The sequence below is a fragment of the Nerophis ophidion genome, linkage group LG13 (genome assembly GCF_033978795.1).
Source record: "Nerophis ophidion isolate RoL-2023_Sa linkage group LG13, RoL_Noph_v1.0, whole genome shotgun sequence".
Lineage (NCBI taxonomy): Eukaryota > Metazoa > Chordata > Actinopteri > Syngnathiformes > Syngnathidae > Nerophis > Nerophis ophidion.
In genome coordinates, this window is record NC_084623.1 from 3,253,358 (window position 1) to 3,275,046 (window position 21,689).

Consider the following 21,689-nt stretch of genomic DNA (forward strand, 5'->3'; position numbering starts at 1 on the left):
GTAACACTTTATGAGTATGAGGGTTTTTTTCTGTCATTGCGGAAAAAAAGTCAGTAATGCAAACTAATGATTATGAATTATTGACCTATGTAAAGCTCATGTTGCTTGTATATTCAGTGAGACAATTAAAAACGGGGTTTTCCAGAAAAAAAACAACAACCTTAAATTGACAGACCGGAAGTTGATCTCGCGATTTAAGCACTAAATATAGGACTCGTGTACATCATGTTTATGACTGAGACCAAACTTGAAATATGTAATTGTATATTTTGCTTTTGAAAATGAAAACATATCAAAATGGCGGCCGCATGCGCCATTAATTGTTTAACGTGGACCCCGACTTAAAGAAGTTGAAAAACGTATTGGGGTGTTACCATTTAGTGCTCAATTGTACGGAATATGTACTGAACTGTGGATCTACTAATAAAACCTTCAATCAATCAATCAATCAATCAATCGATTTATCAGTGGGAAAAAGTTTGATCACCCCTGATTTTACGGGCTCCCAGATGGAAATTCCGAATTGCACCTGAAGGCATCACGTCGAGAGGCGGGGCCAGTTAGCTTAGCCTGTTAGCTCGTTGTCGCGGCTACTGGCCAGGTCCTCCCTGCTTCGCTGCTGCTGCTCGACCACGGCCTGCCGACACCGCGCTTGGGCGTAATGAAGGGCGGGATAGTGAAAAAGGAGCGCGTGGAAAGCCAGCAAGACGAGGAGGAAGATGTGTACGAGGTGGAGAGGATCATTGAAATGCGTGTGGAGGAGGTGAGGCTAACTAGCTACATGCTAACAACATAGTGCATCACCACCACCACCGAGGCCTTTATGGAGCCTAACTAACATCACCACCGAGGCCTTTATGGAGCCTAACTAACATCACCACCGAGGCCTTTATGGAGCCTAACTAACATCACCACCGAGGCCTTTATGGAGCCTAACTAACATCACCACCGAGGCCTTTATGGAGCCTAACTAACATCACCACCGAGGCCTTTATGGAGCCTAACTAACATCACCACCGAGGCCTTTATGGAGCCTAACTAACATCACCACCGAGGCCTTTATGGAGCCTAACTAACATCACCACCGAGGCCTTTATGGAGCCTAACTAACATCACCACCGAGGCCTTTATGGAGCCTAACTAACATCACCACCGAGGCCTTTATGGAGCCTAACTAACATCACCACCGAGGCCTTTATGGAGCCTAACTAACATCACCACCGAGGCCTTTATGGAGCCTAACTAACATCACCACCGAGGCCTTTATGGAGCCTAACTAACATCACCACCGAGGCCTTTATGGAGCCTAACTAACATCACCACCGAGGCCTTTATGGGGCCTAACTAACATCACCACCGAGGCCTTTATGGAGCCTAACTAACATCACCACCGAGGCCTTTATGGAGCCTAACTAACATCACCACCGAGGCCTTTATGGAGCCTAACTAACATCACCACCGAGGCCTTTATGGAGCCTAACTAACATCACCACCGAGGCCTTTATGGAGCCTAACTAACATCACCACCGAGGCCTTTATGGAGCCTAACTAACATCACCACCGAGGCCTTTATGGAGCCTAACTAACATCACCACCGAGGCCTTTATGGAGCCTAACTAACATCACCACCGAGGCTTTTATGGAGCCTAACTAACATCACCACCGAGGCCTTTATGGAGCCTAACTAACATCACCACCGAGGCGTTTATGGAACCTAACTAACATCACCACCGAGGTCTTTATGGAGCCTAACTAACATCACCACCGAGGCGTTTATGGAGCCTAACTAACTTCACCACCGAGGTCTTTATGGAGCCTAACTAACATCACCACCAAGTATAACTCACCTTTAGGGAGCGTAACTAACATCACTAATGAGGCCTTCATGTAGTCTAACATCACCACCGAGGCCTTTATGGAGCCTAACTAACATCACCACCGAGGCCTTTATGGAGCCTAACTAACATCACCACCGAGGCCTTTATGGAGCCTAACTAACATCACCACCGAGGCCTTTATGGAGCCTAACTAACATCACCACCGAGGCCTTTATGGAGCCTAACTAACATCACCACCAAGTATTGCTCACCTTTATAGAGCATCGTGTTTGCAGCGACAATATCTCATGATCTGGAGGCTTTGTGGCACCTCCATCGTCTTTTTGCTTTCATCAATTGTGACGGTTAATATCACAACAAAACACTTGAAAGGCACATTTATAATATCACAACAAAACACTTGAAAGGTACATTATAATATCACAACAGAATACTTACAAGGCACATAATAATGTCACAACAAAACACTTGCAAGGCACATTATAATATCACAAAACACTTGCAAGGCCCATTATAATATCACAATAAAACACTTGCAAGGTACATTATAATATCACAACAAAACACTTGCAAGGCACATTATAATATCACAACAAAACACTTGCAAGGCACATTATAATATCACAATAAAACACTTGCAAGTAGGGCTGGGCGATTTGGCCTCTTTTTAATATCTCGATATTTTTAGGCTATGTGGCGATACACGATATATATGTGGATGTTTTGCCTTAGCCTTGAATGAACACTTGATGCATATAATCCCAGCAGTATGATGATTCTATGTGTCTATATTCAAACATTCTTCTTCATACTGCATTCATGTATGCTACTTATAATCTTTCATGCAGAGAGGGAAATCACAACTAAGTAAATTTAGCAAAAGTGTATTTATGAAACAGTTATTAAGCAGTAGCTCAAACATTCATGTCATTTCCAAACAAAGTGCAAGATTGTCAGAGACATTTTAAAACAAGCTCTTATGTCACAAAGATGACATATCAAAACAACACTAAATCAAAGTGCACTTTTTGTACAGAACGCCACTACAATAGTTTAAAACAAATAAAGTACACTTTTGTGCATGATGTCACACAAGATATTTCAATAAGTGTCAAATAAAAATTAGCTGCATAATAGGAAATCAAATCGTGTTCGTCCTTCGCTATGTGGTAGGTTCCTGGGGGCATTATCTTCTTTTGTTGTTGACTATTTTTTCATACGGTGTTGGCCTGGAAATGTTTGCCTCGGCATTTTGATGGTGTGGGCGTGTGGCACCGAACGGAGATGTTGACATGCGGAGTAATCACTCTTCATTCTCTAGCGGATGACTTTTCCAATGATGCTACATATTAGCAGTAATGCTACTTTTTGTAGGAACGCTTTTGCCCCACACTTGACAAATTACGGTTGTCTGTTCGACATATTCCCATTTGACGCCAAACCACCGCCAGACGATGTACTCTGGAATTTACGGTACGTCCACATCGCAGACAGGCTGCCTTCGGTTTCTTCTTTACCTTTTATTTTGTATTCCCCTTTATTTTGAAAAGTATCAAAATACATATCATTGTCGGTACTGATACCAAAATGTCGGCATCAAGACAACCCCAGTGTGAATACAAGTTGGAATTGGGCCTGTTGATCACATAAGATTGAAATGAAAGTGAAGGTGCGTCAGACTTGATGTGACTTCTTCTAGATTTCATTTATTTTCATATCAGAACCCTTCATTTTTAAGGTGTCTCGTCGGCTTTTATTTTGCCTTGGCCGGTCGTCACGATCAATTAAATTACACGTGGGGTAATCCCCGTGAGGGTTGAAATGATCATTTGGAGGTTGCAAATGATGACTTAAGTATTGCTCATTGGCTGTGTGAAATGTGTTCCAGGGTGAGGTGCTCTACAGGGTGCGCTGGAAAGGTTACTGCTCCGATGACGACACCTGGGAGCCTGAGGCCCACCTGGAGGACTGCCGTAAGGTCTTGTTAGCGTTTAAGAAGGCCACCACGGACGGCAAAAAAGAAGCAGAGGCCAAGAAGGTTGTGGTAAGTTTTGACAGAAGGAACTGAAAGACTGTTTGAGTGGATGCTGTATTGCTTCAGAGCAATGTTGTGGATTTTTATATTACCTCCATTTTTCACCTTTTTGAGTGGATTAGTATTGGCCCGTGGATTAATGGAGGACAGTCCATAAAACATGGTTGTGAGTAAAGTGCGTTCAATTAAAACGTGACTTTAAGGACACATTTTTGCGTTACAAACTTTTGTGTGATGTTGCTCCCTTATTTGTCATTATTCAAAGATGATTTTACTGTGCGGCAGCTGACCTGAATGTGACAGCTGGAACAAGAAAAAAATAGAGATAGCAGTATCGTTAGTCTAGAATGTTCACGGTCCTCATGGGCCAACCTAATTAGGAACCGGTACCAAAATATACCGTTACTCGGTATACCTCCTGGGTCATTAGTCATTTGTTCAACTTCTTTAGTTAGATGGAGGATGCCTTCAAGAGGAAGAGGGCCAAGTATGAGGAGCTGGCAGGGGATGGAGGACCTGACGCAACCCAATGCCAGTCGGGTGCAGAGGACTTGTCGGCTAGTCTGTCATCTGGGCAGTCAAGATGTCGAGAGTGAAGGGACTGCAGAACAGGAACGACATCAGAGACATCACAGAGGCAGCAGAAAAGGCGTCAAGATGGCTGTGGATCAAGCGGGAGGATCAGTGGGCTACTCAAGCTACTTAGACACCTGATCAATCCCGGTTGAGTCACCTGGGCGAGGGTGTCTATTGTGAGACCTGAAACACCCAATGAACCCAGGGTGCAACACTGATGATGTGTCTGAGTTGCACCAAGAGTGTTTGCTAGAACTATACTGGTGGTGTTCCTCAAGGTTCCATTTTAGGTCCACTCTTTTTTATCTTTTGGGCTGGTCCTTTCAGCAGAAGATAGAATTAAATAGACCAAATATCTTCTGTAGAGGACTGTGGTTTTATGGACTATATAGAACAAGACTAAGAGCGAAGGGAGTAGCTTTCAGGAAATTAAGCATTTAGTTCAATCAATCAATCAATCAAAGTTTATTTATATAGTCTTTAACCACAAGTGTCTCAAAAGACTGCACAAGCCACCACGACAGCTTCGGCGCAGATCCCACATCAGGGCAAGAAAAACCTCAACCCAGTGGGATGACAATGAGAAACCTCGGAGGGGACCGCAGATGAGGGGCGACCGGTGCAACGGATGTGGAGTGGATCTTGTTAATATTGTGAGAGTCCAGCCCATAGTGGATCTTGTTAACAGTGTGAGAGTCCAGTCCATAGTGGGGCCAGCAGGGATCATCTTGCATGGAGACAGTCCCCAACTGATGCACAGAGGAGTGGTCCCCGGGTCCTAACTTTGAACAGCTAGCGATTCATCTGTGGTAACCTAATAACCTCTCCACGCAGGAGAGGGGGGCAGAGCAGAAAAGAAGAAAGGCGGCAGATCAACTGTTCTAAAAAAAAGGTAAATTTAAAGGCTAGAGTATACAAATGAGTTTTATGATGGTACTTCTACTGAGGTAGCATCGGTAGAACATTCCAGAGTACTGGAGTCCGAATAGAATACGCTCTATACCTTGCAGACTTGGTTGGGGATCTGGGAATCACTTATAAGCCGGAGTTCTTAGAATATCGCTGGTATAAAGTATGACTTCTGTAGCTTTATACGGGGTTAAAGGTGGATATTTCAAGAGTTTTTGCTTCTCTCTGCAGCAGAAAGCGCTTCCTACAAAGAGCGACTTGTTTGAGGCCGACTCAGAGAGCGACAGCGACAAAGATCGTCTGAGCGAGGCTCCCGTCAAGAAGAAGAAGAAAAAGAAGGTACGGGAAGAAGAGGAAGAGCTGCAGCCCCGTAAGGAGAAGAAGAAAGACAAGTGGAGGGATGAGTTCAAGACCGTGTCGGCGCCGGAGACCGATGAGGAGGAGACTGTGCCGCCCTCCTCTCCCGAGTCTAAGGAGAAACAAGCGAAGCAAAAAAAGCATCTGATTGACTCGGATGACGAGGAGGAGGAGCTGGCTCCACCCAAGAAAGACAAGACGAAAGATGGAGGCAAGCACAGGAAGGACCGAGGGGAGAAGGGGAAGAAGAAGAAAGCCAAGAAGGAGCGCAAGATCGAGTCTTCTGAACACGAGGGCCCTGCCGGCCTCCTCGAGGACGACCGAAGCGAAGGCCTCTCCGACGCCCAACTGGATGAGACGTCCGCCAAGCCCCCGGAGAAGACGCGCATGGAGGACAAGGCCAAACACAAGAAGGGCAAGTTGGATGTGAAGCTACAGGGTATCAAGGAGCTCATCCTGGACAGGAAGAGCAAGAAAGGCGACTTCTCGCTCAAAGAGAGCAGCCTCCACAAACTGAAGAGCCTCACGTCCAGAGGCAGGGAGGAGGCGGCGCCACACTCGTCCGACTCCAGCGACAGCTCCAGCCTGCACAAGAAGGCCAAGAGCAAAAGTCAGGAAGGTATGCACCTTTTTAAAGGTGAACTCTTCTTCTTTTTGAAAATTGTGCCTATTGTTTAACAATCATTATGAGAGACAAGTAGACAAAAAGTTTGTATTTTTTTTTGTATTTAAAATTTGTAAAATTTGGTTCGTTCCGACGGGAGCTCAAAGTGAAGCCGCTGCTCCTCCACATGGAGAGGAGCCAGATGAGGTGGTTCGGGCATCTGGTCAGGATGCCACCCGAACGCCTCCCACGGGAGGTGTTTAGGGCACGTCCAACCGGTAGAAGGCCACGAGGAAGAACCAGGACATGTTGGGAAGACTATGTCTCCCGGCTGCCCTGGGAACGCCTCGAGATCCCCCGGGAAGAGCTGGACCAAGTGGCTGGGGAGAGGAAAGTTTGGGCTTCCCTCCTTAAGCTGCTGCCCCTGCGACTCGACCTCGTATAAGCGGAAGAAGATGGATGGATGGAGAGTTCGTTCTTGGTGGCTAGCATTGCAGCTAATGTTAGCAATCCATTCTACCTCTGAATCACTTTAAAAATGCATTCAAAATGCGTCAACAATACTTAATTTACGTTCTGCAACCTGTATAATAACCAAACTGTAGTGACATTGTCATTTTAAGAGTGATCACTGAGGAACTTTTTTTCTAACCTAGTAACACATCGTCGCACTACGTTATCAGCTCTAAGCTAGTTACGGCAAGAGGTAAACCAGCTTCTACGTCTTCCATCCATCCATCTTCTTCCGCTTATCCGAGGTCGGGTCGCGGGGGCAACAACCTAAGCAGGGAAACCCAGACTTCCCTTTCCCCAGCCACTTCGTCTAGCTCTTCCCGGGGGATCCCGAGGCGTTCCCAGGCCAGCCGGGAGACATAGTCTTCCCAACGTGGCCTGGGTCTTCCCCGTGGCCTCCTACCGGTTGGACGTGCCCTAAACACCTCCCTAGGGAGGCGTTCGGGTGGCATCCTGACCAGATGCCCGAACCACCTCATCTGGCTCCTCTCGATGTCAAGGAGCAGCGGCTTTACTTTGAGTTCCTCCCGGATGGCAGAGCTTCTCACCCTATCTCTAAGGGAGAGCCCCGCCACACGGCGGAGGAAACTCATTTCGGCCGCTTGTACCCGTGATCTTATCCTTTCGGTCATGACCATAGGTGAGGATGGGAACGTAGATCGACCGGTAAATTGAGAGCTTTGCCTTCCGGTTCAGCTCTTTCTTCACCACAACGGATCGGTACAACGTCCGCATTACTGAAGACGCCGCACCGATCCGCCTGTCGATCTCACGATCCACTCTTCCCTCACTCGTGAACAAGACTCCTAGGTACTTGAACTCCTCCACTTGGGGCAGTGTCTCCTCCCCTTGTAATGCTCAACACAATGCGATAAAACACCAATCTGTACTGAGTAAAAAACATGAACAATCATATTACAGTGTCTGTAATATGTGTGTGTCATGATCAAAACAAAGTGTGACTCACTCGATGCATAGTTTTGTTTGGTCCTGCTGCCCAGGGACGTTTTTCCCGGTTTATTTGGGTAAGCACACAATTTATGTCAAAATAGTTTGGCTCCAAGTTACACATTTATTGGGTCAAAGTTTATTTTTAGCGTCAAACAGGTTTTGTACTGTAGTCTCTTCAAAGTAGCCACTCTTTGTTCTGATTACTTTTTCGCACACTCTTGGCATTTTTTCCATGAGCTTCAAGAGGTAGTCACCTGAAATGGTTTTCACATCACAGGTGTGCTTGAAGCTCATCGAGAGAATGCCAAGAGTGTCCAAAGCAGACTAACTTAAATAATTACTATTAATAACTTGGTTCCCCAAAAACAACTTAACACTCCACAGCATATCGTAGCAATCCCCACTGGAGTATTGTAAGCCTGTCCCTCTTGTCTCGGAACATAGACTTCGCATTGAGCCACATTTGACTAACTGCACTAGAGCAAGCCCGGTCACAGGCAATTACAGAGCCTGCTAGCCTGGGTATGGAGTCAGTTAAGTTAGAGCTAGCCAGCGCCAGGCTGGATGATCCCTGTACACATAGCAATTTTCGTAGAATAATACACAACTCACAAAATGTTTTTTCTACTGTGTCTATGACTTCGTCAGAGTTAGACATGCGTTCTACTGAGGTGGCAAATTATGATGCGTTCAGTTTATCGCAGCGCCAAGTAGACAATCTGAAAATTCCCGTCATATCAATTCCTAGATATGGTCGTAATTATTTTAAGTACACTGCGCATAATAAACGCAACATTATTAATATTGCTACTACGGATAATTTTATCAACAACTCCTTAAAACAGCCCACTACCTATAATATGGGCTTTCTAAACATCAGATCTTTGTCTCCCAAAACGTTATTAGTCAATGAGGTCATTAGAGACAACAACCTTAACGTCATCGGTCTTAGCGAAACCTGGCTTAAACCAGACGACTTTTTTGCGATAAATGAGGCATCCCCTCCTAACTATACGAATGCGCATATTGCCCGTCACCTCAAAAGGGGAGGGGGTGTCGCACTAATATACAACAAAAACTTTAACTTTAGTCCTAACTTAAATAATAAATATAAATCGTTTGAGGTGCTTTCTATGAAGTCTGCCACACCTCTGCCTCTGTGCCTGGCCGTTATCTACCGCCCTCCAGGGCCCTATTCGGACTTTATTAGTGAATTCTCAGAGTTTGTTGCTGATCTAGTGACGCACGCCGATAATATAATTATAATGGGGGACTTTAATATCCATATGAATACCCCATTGGACCCACCGTGCGTGGCGCTCCAGACTATAATTGATAGCTGTGGTCTTACACAAATAATAAATGAACCGACGCATCGCAGCGGTAATACGATAGACCTAGTGCTTGTCAGAGGTATCACCGTCTCCAAAGTTATGATACTCCCGTATACTAAAGTAATGTCCGATCATTACCTTATAAAATTCGAAGTTCAGACTCATGTTCGGCAAGCTAATAATAATAATAACTGCTATAGCAGGATGTCCGCTAACTTTTTGCAACTTAATGCCAAAAAAACGGAAATGCTGATTATCGGTCCTGCTAGACACCGACCTCTATTTAATAATACAACTTTAACGTTTGACAACCAAATAATAAAACAAGGTGACTCTGTAAAAAATCTGGGTATTATCTTCGACCCAACTCTCTCCTTTGAGTCACACATTAAAAGCGTTACTAAAACGGCCTTCTTTCATCTCCGTAATATCGCTAAAATTCGCTCCATTTTGTCCACTAAAGACGCCGAGATCATTATCCATGCGTTTGTTACGTCTCGTCTCGATTACTGTAACGTATTATTTTCGGGTCTCCCAATGTCTAGCATTAAAAGATTACAGTTGGTACAAAATGCGGCTGCTAGACTTTTGACAAGAACAAGAAAGTTTGATCATATTACGCCTGTACTGGCTCACCTGCACTGGCTTCCTGTACACTTAAGATGTGACTTTAAGGTTTTACTACTTACTTATAAAATACTACACGGTCTAGCTCCAGCCTATCTTGCCGATTGTATTGTACCGTATGTCCCGGCAAGAAATCTGCGTTCAAAAGACTCCGGCTTATTAGTGATTCCTAGAGCTCAAAAAAAGTCTGCGGGCTATAGAGCGTTTTCCGTTCGGGCTCCAGTACTCTGGAATGCCCTCCCGGTAACAGTTCGAGATGCTACCTCAGTAGAAGCATTTAAGTCTCATCTTAAAACTCATCTGTATACTCTAGCCTTTAAATAGACCTCCTTTTTAGACCAGTTGATCTGCCGCTTCTTTTCTTTCTCCTATGTCCCCCCCTCCCTTGTGGAGGGGGTCCGGTCCGATGACCATGGATGAAGTACTGACTGTCCAGAGTCGAGACCCAGGATGGACCGCTCGTCGGGACCCAGGATGGACCGCTCGCCTGTATCGGTTGGGGACATCTCTACGCTGCTGATCCGCTTGAGATGGTTTCCTGTGGACGGGACTTTCACTGCTGTCTTGGAGCCACTATGGATTGAACTTTCACAGTATCATGTTAGACCCGCTCGACATCCATTGCTTTCGGTCCCCTAGAGGGGGGGGGTTGCCCACATCTGAGGTCCTCTCCAAGGTTTCTCATAGTCAGCATTGTCGCTGGCGTCCCACTGAATGTGAATTCTCCCTGCCCACTGGGTGTGAGTTTTCCTTGCCCTTTTGTGGGTTCTTCCGAGGATGTTGTAGTCGTAATGATTTGTGCAGTCCTTTGAGACATTTGTGATTTGGGGCTATATAAATAAACATTGATTGATTGATTGAACTGAAGTTCTCTCTGGGTCTGAAGTATGTGTCTCCCCGCCCCCAGTGGTCTCCAAGCCCAGCCAGAGTTACAGCTTCAGCCTGGACAGCGACGAGAGGGAAGCACAGAAGTCGGCAACCAAGCCCAGGCCCGGGGACGATTCCCGGGAGAGGCTGGAAGAGAGCCAGCGGCTGAGCTGGGAGAGGAAGGGGCCGGCTGACGACCGGAAGAAGCGGCGGGAAGACGGCGAGCCCAAACTCCATGGGGCAAGTGATAGCCACATAAGCAGCCAGGACCCGCTGGAGACCACAGACAAATCTGGTAACTACCGCATTTCCCAGACGATAGAGCACACCAGTATATAAGCTGCACCCACTAAATTTGGGAAGAAAACAATGTTTTTCCATACATTAGCCACACCAGACTAAAAGTCGCAGATATATACGTTGTGAAATTAGTTTTTTACACAGAAATATGTTGTAAATGTTAATTTACATACCTTAATTGTTTCCAAACTGTGTCTAACACGGCAGTAAAACGGCTGATCAAACAAAACACAAGTCATGGTCATGGACTCAGTAACTGCACAAGCTAGCTCTCCAATCAGCTAAACAAACTCAATAACTCCACGGTGACGTTTTGGTGAATTTACTGAGGAATTTGTGTGAGTGAAACAATACAAAAAGAATGTCATTGTAAATTAATAATACTAACACAGACACTTGTAAACCTGTTAGCATATTTGCTAATGCTAACGACACTCGCTTTATTCATTACGATAGCATGTATAAATATGCATGAAAACATTCCTACAGACGTCACACATGGGATGGTTTAGTATCTAAGAATTGTTTTAGTTGTATTGTAAAACTTACAAACGTTGCTTGGAGCAATGAATAAAGAATTCATAAGAGTAGAACCGCTACGGACGGCTAGAAGACGGAACGGCACTTTTACTTCCACTTGAAAGCACAAACTGTTGGATTATGGCCGTCCACAAGGAAAAATCCATAAATCAGCAATACCTTTTATAAGCCAAAGTGTTAAAAGCGTTGGAAAAAAGTAGCAACTAGTCCGGAATTAACAGTAAAATCTAATTTGTTCAAAAACAAGATTTAAAAAAAAAATATATATATATATTTATATATATATATATATATATTTATATATATATATATATATATATATATATATATATATATATATATATATATATATATATATATATATATATATATATATATATATATATATATATATATAATGATATAGCCACGGGACAAATACAGGCACAGGGCTGTTATTGTATGGGGTTAAAATACAAACCGAGATGACATCTGTCGGTAGAATGTGGAACTGCAGCCTGAAAGATAAAGGCTTATGGGCAGATTTAGCTTAAATAACGTTTAAATGATATTTTCCAGGACCAAAGTTTCAAAAATACTGGCAGGTAAAATATCTGCTTTTAGGAAAAGTCGGGAAAGCAGGATGCTGAAACTACAGCGATTAGACAGAATCATTTTTGGTATGAGAGGTCGTGTCTCCACCGCTGTGAAATAAGTCTGGTTTAGCATCTTTTTTCCAGAATATGCCGTGCTCATCACAAATACAAACTTGAATGAATGAAACGTCCGCACACAGATGCATATTTGGTGCCGTCTAAAAGTTCTAAAATATTGAATATGGAGATTCCATTGTATTCACACCTGGATAAAAACCATGTTAACAAGTAGCTGCATGTTCTAGAAACCTTCATTGTCTCTCTGGCCAAAGTCAAGCACAGCTGTACCAAGGTTTTTCATTCGTTATGTGGGGGGTTCTTGGTTTTGGGCACTGGAATCTGCGAAACGCTGCAGTGTTGCGATTGTTACACAGATCATCAGGAAGAATTTTGTTGCCATTAATGCTTTAATTTGATGAATGTGTGCAAGCATGCGTGTGTGATATGTCTCGTTCCTGCCATGCAGACAGAGGTCCAGCAGCCTTGAGCCTGGGAATGGATCTCAACCTGGACTGGATGACCCTCGACGACTTTCAGAAACATCTGAATGGAGAAGACGAGATCCTTTCTGCGCCTCTACTGTCGCCCAGTAAGTCCAAGCCAGTGTTATTTGACCATAGGGCCGGGGGCTCATTGGTGGGCCGGCAAAAATGTCAGCGTCTCAGCTGCCATCTGTATGGTAGTCACTTGTAATACACTCTCCCACCACTTGTCAGTCATGACAATATCAATCAAACAGTCTTCTAAAGCGCAAAAATTCTGACTAAAGTGGTGAAGCTGTATTTTCATTTGCACTTACATTTTATTGACATTTTAACAAACACATTATAAATATCATTATTAATCAATGTAAAATGTGTTTATTTTAGTGCTGTGTAATTGTATGTAAAAATGTTTTTGATCAGTCTCTGCAGGATATTTGCGCTATAGTTTGCATGATCTTTCTGATATTTTTGAAATTATTTATTTTTAAATTTTTTTCGCAAACCTCATGGCCTCCACTTTGTTTCTGCCAGGCGAGGTGTGGGATGCTGTGAAAAGTGGAGATTACACGGCTGTAAAATTGGCACTCAATTCCAAAGAGCAGTACAATTTGGACCTAGAGGTAAGGTTTATCAGCTTTTTTTTAACTGCACCACAAACCAAAGTTTCATAAAACATGCAAGTGTTGCTAGATAAATATCTGAGTGGGTGGACACGGTGGAACCTCGGTTTACGAACTCAATTGGTTCTTGAACATGACTTGTAGATGGAAAAGTTTGTGTAGTGAAGCAGAGTTCTCCATCAGAAACAATGTAAACATGAATAATTGGTTCTGTCCTGGACAAAAGTCTCTATTTTAGTAAAAAAAATATGCACACTTTGAAGACAGAATGTGTGTGTGTGTGTGTGTGTGTGTGTGTGTGTGTGTGTTGGTTTATAGTCAAAGTAGCTCTAATTTAGTGCTAATTGGTTGTCTACAAGGACTTCTAGAAAGTTATATGTATTGCTTACAGAGAGGTATGATGGACATCGGAGATTTAGGATATTTTTAATACCTCAAACTGATTTAATATTTTCTGAAATATATTTATTTTTTGGGACATTTACGAGGTCCCCACTTCACACCGTACACAAGTGTTAGAGTAGAAACTGTGTTAAAGATATCAAAGAAACAAGAGATATCCAGGTACCCATAAGGCACCCAAAGATGGTGTGTGAAATTTCCCCTTTTAGGCTTGTTTTACTCAATATGTGTGAATACAGACAAGTTCAATAATTAATAGGATATGTGTCATTTTTAATAACCTGTTTCCTTTGTAGCTGGAGGTTTTTTGTAGGAATCAAAACTTAGACATGTTTCAAAGTTGATGTTTTTTACTATTAAAATGTGCAATATTTTTTGTCATGGATTTATTTTGCAATATTTGTAGACAAAGGATGCAGAAGCTGGGGTCGTCGCTGAAGAAGTTTCCTCCCCTGCTGTCCAGGATGACACACAGATGGGAGAACCTTCACACTCACAGAACCCTCACCAACGGGTACATTGAACATTGAATTTACATTGGTAGTCATGTGGTGTCTTCATTTCTCTTTATCAAATATTTGCCGTACTATTGTACCTTGTTATTTTTTTTTTCAAAAAATAATTTTACAAAAAATGTTGCCTTTTTTCATAGATTGAAACAGATTGCCAAGATGATGCGCCAAGACTGAGGCGCACAAAAAGTATTATAGTAAGTTCTCAATTACGTAACTCAATCAGCATTGTAAGAATTTAAATTAATTGTTTGTATTTTCATTATAATGTGCCTACTTGGATTTTTTTTCACACATTTTAGAGAAAAGGCAGATGTCCTGAAGACGCTGATGACCTTTATGAAACTACATCAGTGAGCGATTTGTCAGTCAGTGCTGATGAGTATGTTTCACATACCACCTTTGAAAGTGAAGACAGTGAAGATAGCCTGACAATAAGGTCAAAAAAGCCTTTTCGTCATGAATTCTTGGATGATCCTGGCTCAATAAGTCCTCCAGCCTGTGACAGCACAACAGTAGACCACATGGACTTGGACATAAACAGCACTGGAACAGAGGAACCCTGCTCAAGTCAGGAAACAATTGACGCCGTATTTGTTTGTGCTCCCCTCAAAAAACATGGAAATAGAGTTTACAGCAAAAGACATTATTGCTTGTATTGCAGTAAGCCTTATGCCAAGATGGCAAGGCATCTAGAAAGTGTTCACAAAAACACATTGGAAGTAGCCAAAGCTCTTAGCTTCCCAAAGAGTTCCATGGAGAGAAGGAAACAGCTCGAGTATATTCGTAATAAAGGCAACTATGCTCACAATGCTGCTATTATGGAGTCAGGAAAGGGTGAACTAGTGCCATTCAAACGACCACATAAAGAAACTAAAGGAAATGACTTTATGCACTGTGCATATTGCCAAGGACTGTTTACTAGAAAGGTACTGTGGAGACACATGCGAAGTTGTCGCTTCAAACCTGCATCAGTCACCCAAAAACCAGGAAAGAACCGTGTCCAGTCCATGTGCACATATACTGGGCCTGTGCCTTCAAGTATATCCAAACAACTGTGGGGAGTAATAAGTGCCATGATTCCTGATCCAATCACAGAAATAATAAAAGATGACCTTGTCATCACAGATGTTGGGCATCACCTGTTGAACAAACGTGGTATGTCAGAAAAAAATCAACACTTTGTCAGAGAGAAGATGCGGGAATTAGGACGACTGGTTCATAATGCCAGAAAAGTAACTACCTTGAAAAAAATGGAGGATTTTGTGAATCCTAAGAACTACTTGGAGATGGTCAAAGCTGTCAAATGTACTTGTGGCTTTGATAGTGACACCAACAAATTCTGCATTCCATCCCTGGCAACTAAACTTGGGAATTCCCTGGTCAAAGTCAGCAAACTCTTGAAAGCACAAGGTTTGATCATGAACAATGAAGAGCTGGTCAGGAATGCCACTCAGTTTCAAGAAGTCCACAGTGAGAAGTGGAACGAGTTGGTCTCTGTAACAGCCCTGAGGAACATAGCTGAAGGAAAGTGGAATGCACCACTACTTATGTCCTTCACTGAGGATGTTCAAAAACTGCATCAGTTTCTCACTCAAATGCATGATGAGTGCAGCAGTGCGCTATCTGAAAGTTCTTCCACAAAGGCCTGGTCGGACCTGACCAAAGTATGTTTGACACAGATCATCCTCTTTAACAGACCAAGAGAAGGAGAGGTAGCAGCCACGCCCTTGCTGGCTTTTTTGTCAAGAGACACAGCTGATCCTCATGAAGATTTGGACTGGGCTCTCTCTGAAGTGGAAAAAAAACTCTGCAGCCTTTTTACAAGGATTGTCATCAGGGGAAAACGAGGCAGACCTGTTCCTATTCTCTTGACTCCAAAAATGGTGTGTGCATTAGAACTTCTCGTTAAGTGCAGAGAAACTTGCGGGGTTCTCAGAGACAACACTTACCTTTTTGCAAGACCCGCAGCGATGACGCATTTCCGTGGTTCAGACTGCATACGACACTATGCAAAAGCATGTCATGCAACGTGTCCTGTGTCACTTACATCCACCAAACTACGAACACATGCTGCCACCCTTTCAACTGTGCTGAACATGACAGACACAGAGATGGACCAGCTGGCCAACTTTCTTGGCCATGATATTAGAATCCATCGCGAGTTCTCTAGACTCCCTGAAAAGACACTGCAGCTGGCAAAAATCAGCAAAGTTTTGATGGCACTCGAGCAAGGTCGACTATCAGAGTTCCATGGCAAGAACTTAGATGAAATCTCAATTGGTCCAAATGGTATATTGTCATCTTTGTTGTTTCCTTTGTCTATAATTGTTTTCCATCTTTTTGTCTAGTTTGAACTCAATTATAAGCTTGACATGGTATGTCTCCTTCAGAAAGTGTTGTGGAAACTGAAGAGGAAGATCTTACCAGAGAGGACGAAAGCTGTTCATTTCTTGATAATGGTATGTAATGTCAATACTCATTTTTGTGGTTTATTAAATGTATTTGACAGTATTCGCAGTGGTTTTATAACAATATATGTCTTAAAATTCTGTTATTTAGAATTTTTTCTGAAGTTCCATTTGGTTAGCACTTTAGAAGTGCATGCGGCCTATGGTAAGCATGACACTGAATGTTTATTACATTGAACCAACAGAAGAGGGGGTCTTTCCAACCACTGAGGAGGAAGCAATCCCACCCCCCAAGAGACTGAAACTACTTTCAAAAGAAGAGGAGGTATCCTCAGGAGATGGTGCAGTGAGACATTCTGCCAAAGGTAAACTGTATACATAAACTGTTATTTTAGTCAAGTTTTATCAGTCTTTGTTCTCTCACAAATAATGCAAATGCATATGTATGCATTGTTCTCTGTGGGTTGAAGACATTACTGCAAGGGCCTCAGACACGCAGCCCGCGGGCCAATTGCAGCTCGCAAGATGTTATTTTGCGGTCCCCACCTTAATATGAAAGTTTAATGTTAGTGCGGCCCATGAGTTTAAAATGAATGGCGATTGACAGCGTTGTTATTTGGGTCCAAAATGGCTCTTTGAACGTTCTGGGTTGCCTACCCCTGCGTTAGTGGAAAAGCGGCAAATGAGTGAAAGCCATGGAGACAAAGTTTTTCTTAAGTGCCTGGCTGCAGTCACAACGCGACACCTGTCCGTCAGTAGTAACAGTCCCTGATAACCTGGACCATTTCGAACTGTTATTTGTTTTTTTAATTGTTTAATTGGCATTGCCTCACACGATGAACACTACATATACCATATTTCCTTGAATTGCCGCCGGGTATATAGTATGCGCCTCCCTAGAATTACTGCCAGGTCAAACTCTTACGCCGGGTCAAACTCGTTTTGCAAAATATTATTTTTATTAGCGCATGTCTAGAATTTCCGCCGGGTCAAACTCGTCACGTCACGAGTGACACTATCCCTGTCATCATTTTCAAAATAGAGGAGGCTGATTTCAATCATTTGAAATCGCATAAAGGGAAGAAGATTAAGATCTATTCAGTAGGATTTAAGGTCCAAGCTATTGAATATGCTAAAAAGAACAGTAAGCATCTATGTTTTATTAATATACCGTAGCTGCGTGTGTCAAATATGAGTCATTAAATGACTCCCGCCTCCTGGTGGTAGAGGGCGCTAGTGATCCTTCTTGTGACTACTCGGCTGCAGAAGAAGTGACAACAAGCAGCGATCGTTTATTTTTCCTCTCGCTTGCACTTTTAACATGGAGGATTACATATCTAAAATAAAACAGTTTTCTAAACTGGACTTTCAATCAAAGCAGGAGGTAATAAAGGAAGATCTCCATCGAGACAGAGAGACTGTTAAAACTGAAGAAAGATAAGGAAGACTTCTATAAACAAGTTATGGATGCTTTTGATCAGAAGGAGCTGCACATGGACTTCATTTATAAGTAAAGGTAAGACCATAATAAGGTTTTTTTAATTAAATGTGCTTTTCATGATGGTATCCTTACATCACACTCAAATTTATAAGCGCAAGCCTAAATTTACTGCATGCCTTTGGTAAGTGCCAGAGTGAGAAGAGGTTTTAAATTAATTAGCGCCCCGGCGGCAATTCAAGGAAATACGGTATGTCTGCATTGTTCTCTGTGTGTTGAAGACATTATAGTAAACACATGTACAACTTAATTTCTTAATTTTCTTAGACATATTTTGTATGGTTGCTCGCAGGTCTTGCTGCCCAGAAAAGGTGACCCTGGACAGAGAAAGAGGTGAAGGCTGTGGAGAAGCACATGAAGCCATTCATCACTTCTGCTATTGTAGCAGCAAAGAGGGACTGTTTGAAATGTTTTAGGGCCCAACCGGAAGCTCTCCGAAACTGGGAATGGCAAGCATAGAAGTTCTATGTGTACAAACGCATTCTGGCCTACAAAAGGAGATTGCAGGTAAAATATTAGATTAAGAGATAATCAGCAAGACTGGTTAAGTAGAACAGTTTATGTTCTATATGTATCAGGAAAACACTGCATCAGAGGTTCCAGAAGAGTTCAATGCATGTTTCATGGATATTCTGTTAACATTCTCAGGAACTTTCATAGTAAACATGCGAAGACTCCTGTTTCCTTCTGAAGCTGAGTGTATAAAAGTGACACACAGAGCAGGTCTCTGCAGCTAACAACCTGATGCTATTACAATGTTGTTCATATTGCATGTTAAATTAAGTTTAAATTAGTTTGTATTTTATTTCTGTGTTTAAGGTAAGCTAAAATAATCCTATATTGATCCCACAACAGGGATTTTTGGGTTACTTTGTATACGTAAATATTGGTAAAAGAGAAAATGAATTTTCTTGAAAAGTGAAACATGTTATCCTGGCTTTAATAGTTCTGTCATTCTGCATGGTATACATCCCTAGTTCAAACTAATATAATTTTCCAAAAACAAAAATCGGGTTTAGTGTTCCTTAGGATGACATTTTCATACAGCATGATTATAAAACATTATTACCTTAAAGTATGATTCACATTCAGAATGGTCCATCCTTCTATGAATGGTAGTTGGAGTTGCAGACAACTTCATGACTGCTAAACAGCAGTTTTCAGTCATGTCACAGAAGATGCAGGATTTGCTTTAACATTTAAGTGGTGAAACTTGCTATGAGAAGACAGCTGTAGTGCTGGATTCTGAGCATCATCTCATATTGCATCTGTACTTTTTGTTTTGTTTTAAATGGTCTTCAGTAGTCACATACACATCCGTGTGAATTATGCTATATTATTTAAATGTGGTCCCCATGAACTATATAAACTATTTTTCCCCAGGGTCCCCAGTAAGAATGTTTAGCACATGACTTAATCAATCTAGAGATTTAAAGAGGTGTATGAGCTAACTGGCCAGTGGACATTTGACCTCATTGTTTTTATGCCTCCACAAGCTGTAGAAAGGCTGGTCCCCACAAGTACTGAACAAACACTTGGTCCCCACAAGTACTGAACAAACACTTGGTCCCCACAAGTACTGAACAAACACTTGGTCCCCACAAGTACCGAACAAACACTTAGTACTGAACGAACACTTGGTCCCTGTTCCAAATGATAACCTGTGTGTGTGTGTGTGTGTGTGTGTGTGTGTGTGTGTGTGTGTGTGTGTGTGTGTGTGTGTGTGTGTGTGTGTGTGTGTGTGTGTGTGTGTGTGTGTGTGTGTGTGTGTGACAAAGAGTGTGAGAGAGAGACACAGAAGGTTCTGTCAGGAAGTGGGAGCAGCGTCACCAAACTCCCTCAATGACCTCAGGATCATTTTGGTGTTTGAGCCTTTTTACTATCTATTTTAATTGTACTTTTCTTCATTTAATCTCTTATTCCTTCTTCTTTGTTGAAAGGAAGTCTTTGTTTTGTGGAGTGGATTGTGTATCTTCTGTCAGTCCTTCATCTTGACCATTGCATGCGCTTTTGCTTCCTTTATTGACTAAATAAAGTCTCATTGTTTGCACTTCGCACCAATACTACAGTAGTGTTTTTCAACCACTGTGCCGTGGCACACGGGTGTGCCGTGGGAGATGATGTCATATCATCTATTGGGGTTAAAAATATTTTTCGCAAAGCAGTAATTATAGTCTGCAAATGATGTGTTGTTGTTGTTGATTGGTCGGTGCTGTGTAGAGCTTGGCAGAGTAACCGTGTAATACTCTTCCTTATCAGATGGTGGCAGCCAATAGCTAATTGCTTTGTAGATGTCTGAAACAGCAGGAGGCAGTGTGTAGGTAAAAAGGTATCTAATGCTTAAACCTAAAATAAACAAAAGGTGAGTGCCTCTAAGAAAAAGCATCGAAGCTTAGGGAAGGCTATGGAAAACTAAACTAAAACTGAACTGGCTGCAAAGTAAACAAAAACAGAATGCTGGACAACAGCAAAGACTTACTGTGGAGAAAAGACGGCATCCACAATGGACATTGTGGAGATTGCATATATGTTTGAGTTGTTTCTTTATTCATAGTCATGTTTAAAGCAGCTAGCATTTTTCCATTTATACTCTTTATGCTTGTCTCTTTGTGTCCGCAGATGTCTGTGTAGTGTCTTGAGGGGTTGGAATGTGGAAGTTGGAGAACTCCAGTTTACCTAATCTGTATTACAAAAAGAGCCTGTATTCCTTTCTGGGTGCGTGGGGAACGGTTTTGTATTCAATAAGTTGTCTCTTCTCGTTTGAATGTCAGACCGCTTTGAGGTGTCAATATTAACGGAGAATTGGACTGGTCTCCTAAAGCTTTAGTAAAACTTGGTAATATTCCTATTTTTTCTTGATGGTCCTTCTTACTCAGCATATATGTCATCTAAAGAACTTGGGATTGACAGGTGATGTTAATTCCCTGAGTGGAAGACTGGTCAGATGCAACAAGAACCGAACATGACATGACAATCAACAATGTCCCCACAAAGGATAAAAACACTGAAATATTATTGATTGCTAAAACTAAGTAGATGCGGGAAAAATCACAAATGATGTGTTGTTGAGTGTCGGTGCTGACTAGAGCTCGGCAGAGTAACCATGTAATACTCTTCCATATCAGTAGGTGGCAGCCGGTAGCTAATTGCTTTGTAGATGTCGGAAACAGCGGGAGGCAGTGTGCAGGTAAAAAGGTGTCTATTGCTTAAACCAAAAATGAATAAAAGGTGAGTGCCTCTAAGAAAAGGCATTGAAGCTTAGGGATGACTATGCAGAACAAAACTAAAACTGAACTGGCTACAAAGACAACAAAAACAGAATGCTGGATGACAGCAAAGACTTACTGTGGAGCAAAGACGCGACCAGAATGTACATCCGAACATGACATGACAATCAACAATGTCCCCACAAAGAAGGATAAAAACAACTGAAATATTCTTGATTGCTAAAACAAAGTAGTTGTGGGAAATATCGTTTAAAGGAAGACATGAAACTTGCTACAGCAAAATACCAAAATAGGAGTGCAAGACAGGAAGTAAAATACTACACACAGGAAAAGAGCAAAAAAGTGCAAATAAGTCAGTGTGATGTGACAGTACACCTACTTTGAGACAAGAACTATAGTCTAAATGCTTGCTTATACTTTAAAGTCATATCCAACAATTGTGACAACT

At 42.3% G+C, this 21,689-nt stretch overlaps 1 protein-coding gene across 15 annotated transcripts; it reads left to right on the plus strand.

Moving 5' to 3' along the window:
- Positions 1-550: 550 nt before the first annotated feature.
- On the plus strand, positions 551-20,077 carry LOC133564121 (uncharacterized). 15 transcript variants are annotated; one of them, XR_009809227.1, is made up of 13 exons: positions 551-763; positions 3,727-3,882; positions 5,590-6,334; positions 10,652-10,906; positions 12,553-12,675; positions 13,103-13,191; positions 14,000-14,107; positions 14,246-14,302; positions 14,408-16,397; positions 16,499-16,567; positions 16,762-16,881; positions 17,895-18,032; positions 18,307-20,077. XR_009809227.1 is itself a non-coding variant. In XM_061918250.1 (12 exons), the coding sequence occupies exons 1-12, from the start codon at positions 662-664 to the stop codon at positions 18,327-18,329; spliced, it is 3,837 nt and encodes a 1,278-aa protein (XP_061774234.1). In that variant the 5' UTR covers positions 551-661; the 3' UTR covers positions 18,330-20,077. The 15 variants fall into 15 exon arrangements, 2 of the variants coding, with proteins under 2 accessions (XP_061774234.1, XP_061774235.1); XR_009809228.1 differs by having other exon boundaries at positions 17,898-18,032; XR_009809229.1 differs by having other exon boundaries at positions 16,765-16,881.
- The last annotated feature ends 1,612 nt before the right edge of the window (positions 20,078-21,689 follow it).

Excerpts from the sequence above, each read along its gene's own strand:
- LOC133564121 (XM_061918250.1), top strand. The coding sequence starts at position 662 with ATGAAGGGCGGGATAGTGAAAAAGGAGCGCGTGGAAAGCCAGCAAGAC. Across the intron at positions 3,883-5,589 it reads CAGAGGCCAAGAAGGTTGTG|CAGAAAGCGCTTCCTACAAA; the intron begins GTAAGTTTTGAC and ends TTCTCTCTGCAG. Across the intron at positions 14,108-14,245 it reads CACAGAACCCTCACCAACGG|ATTGAAACAGATTGCCAAGA; the intron begins GTACATTGAACA and ends CTTTTTTCATAG.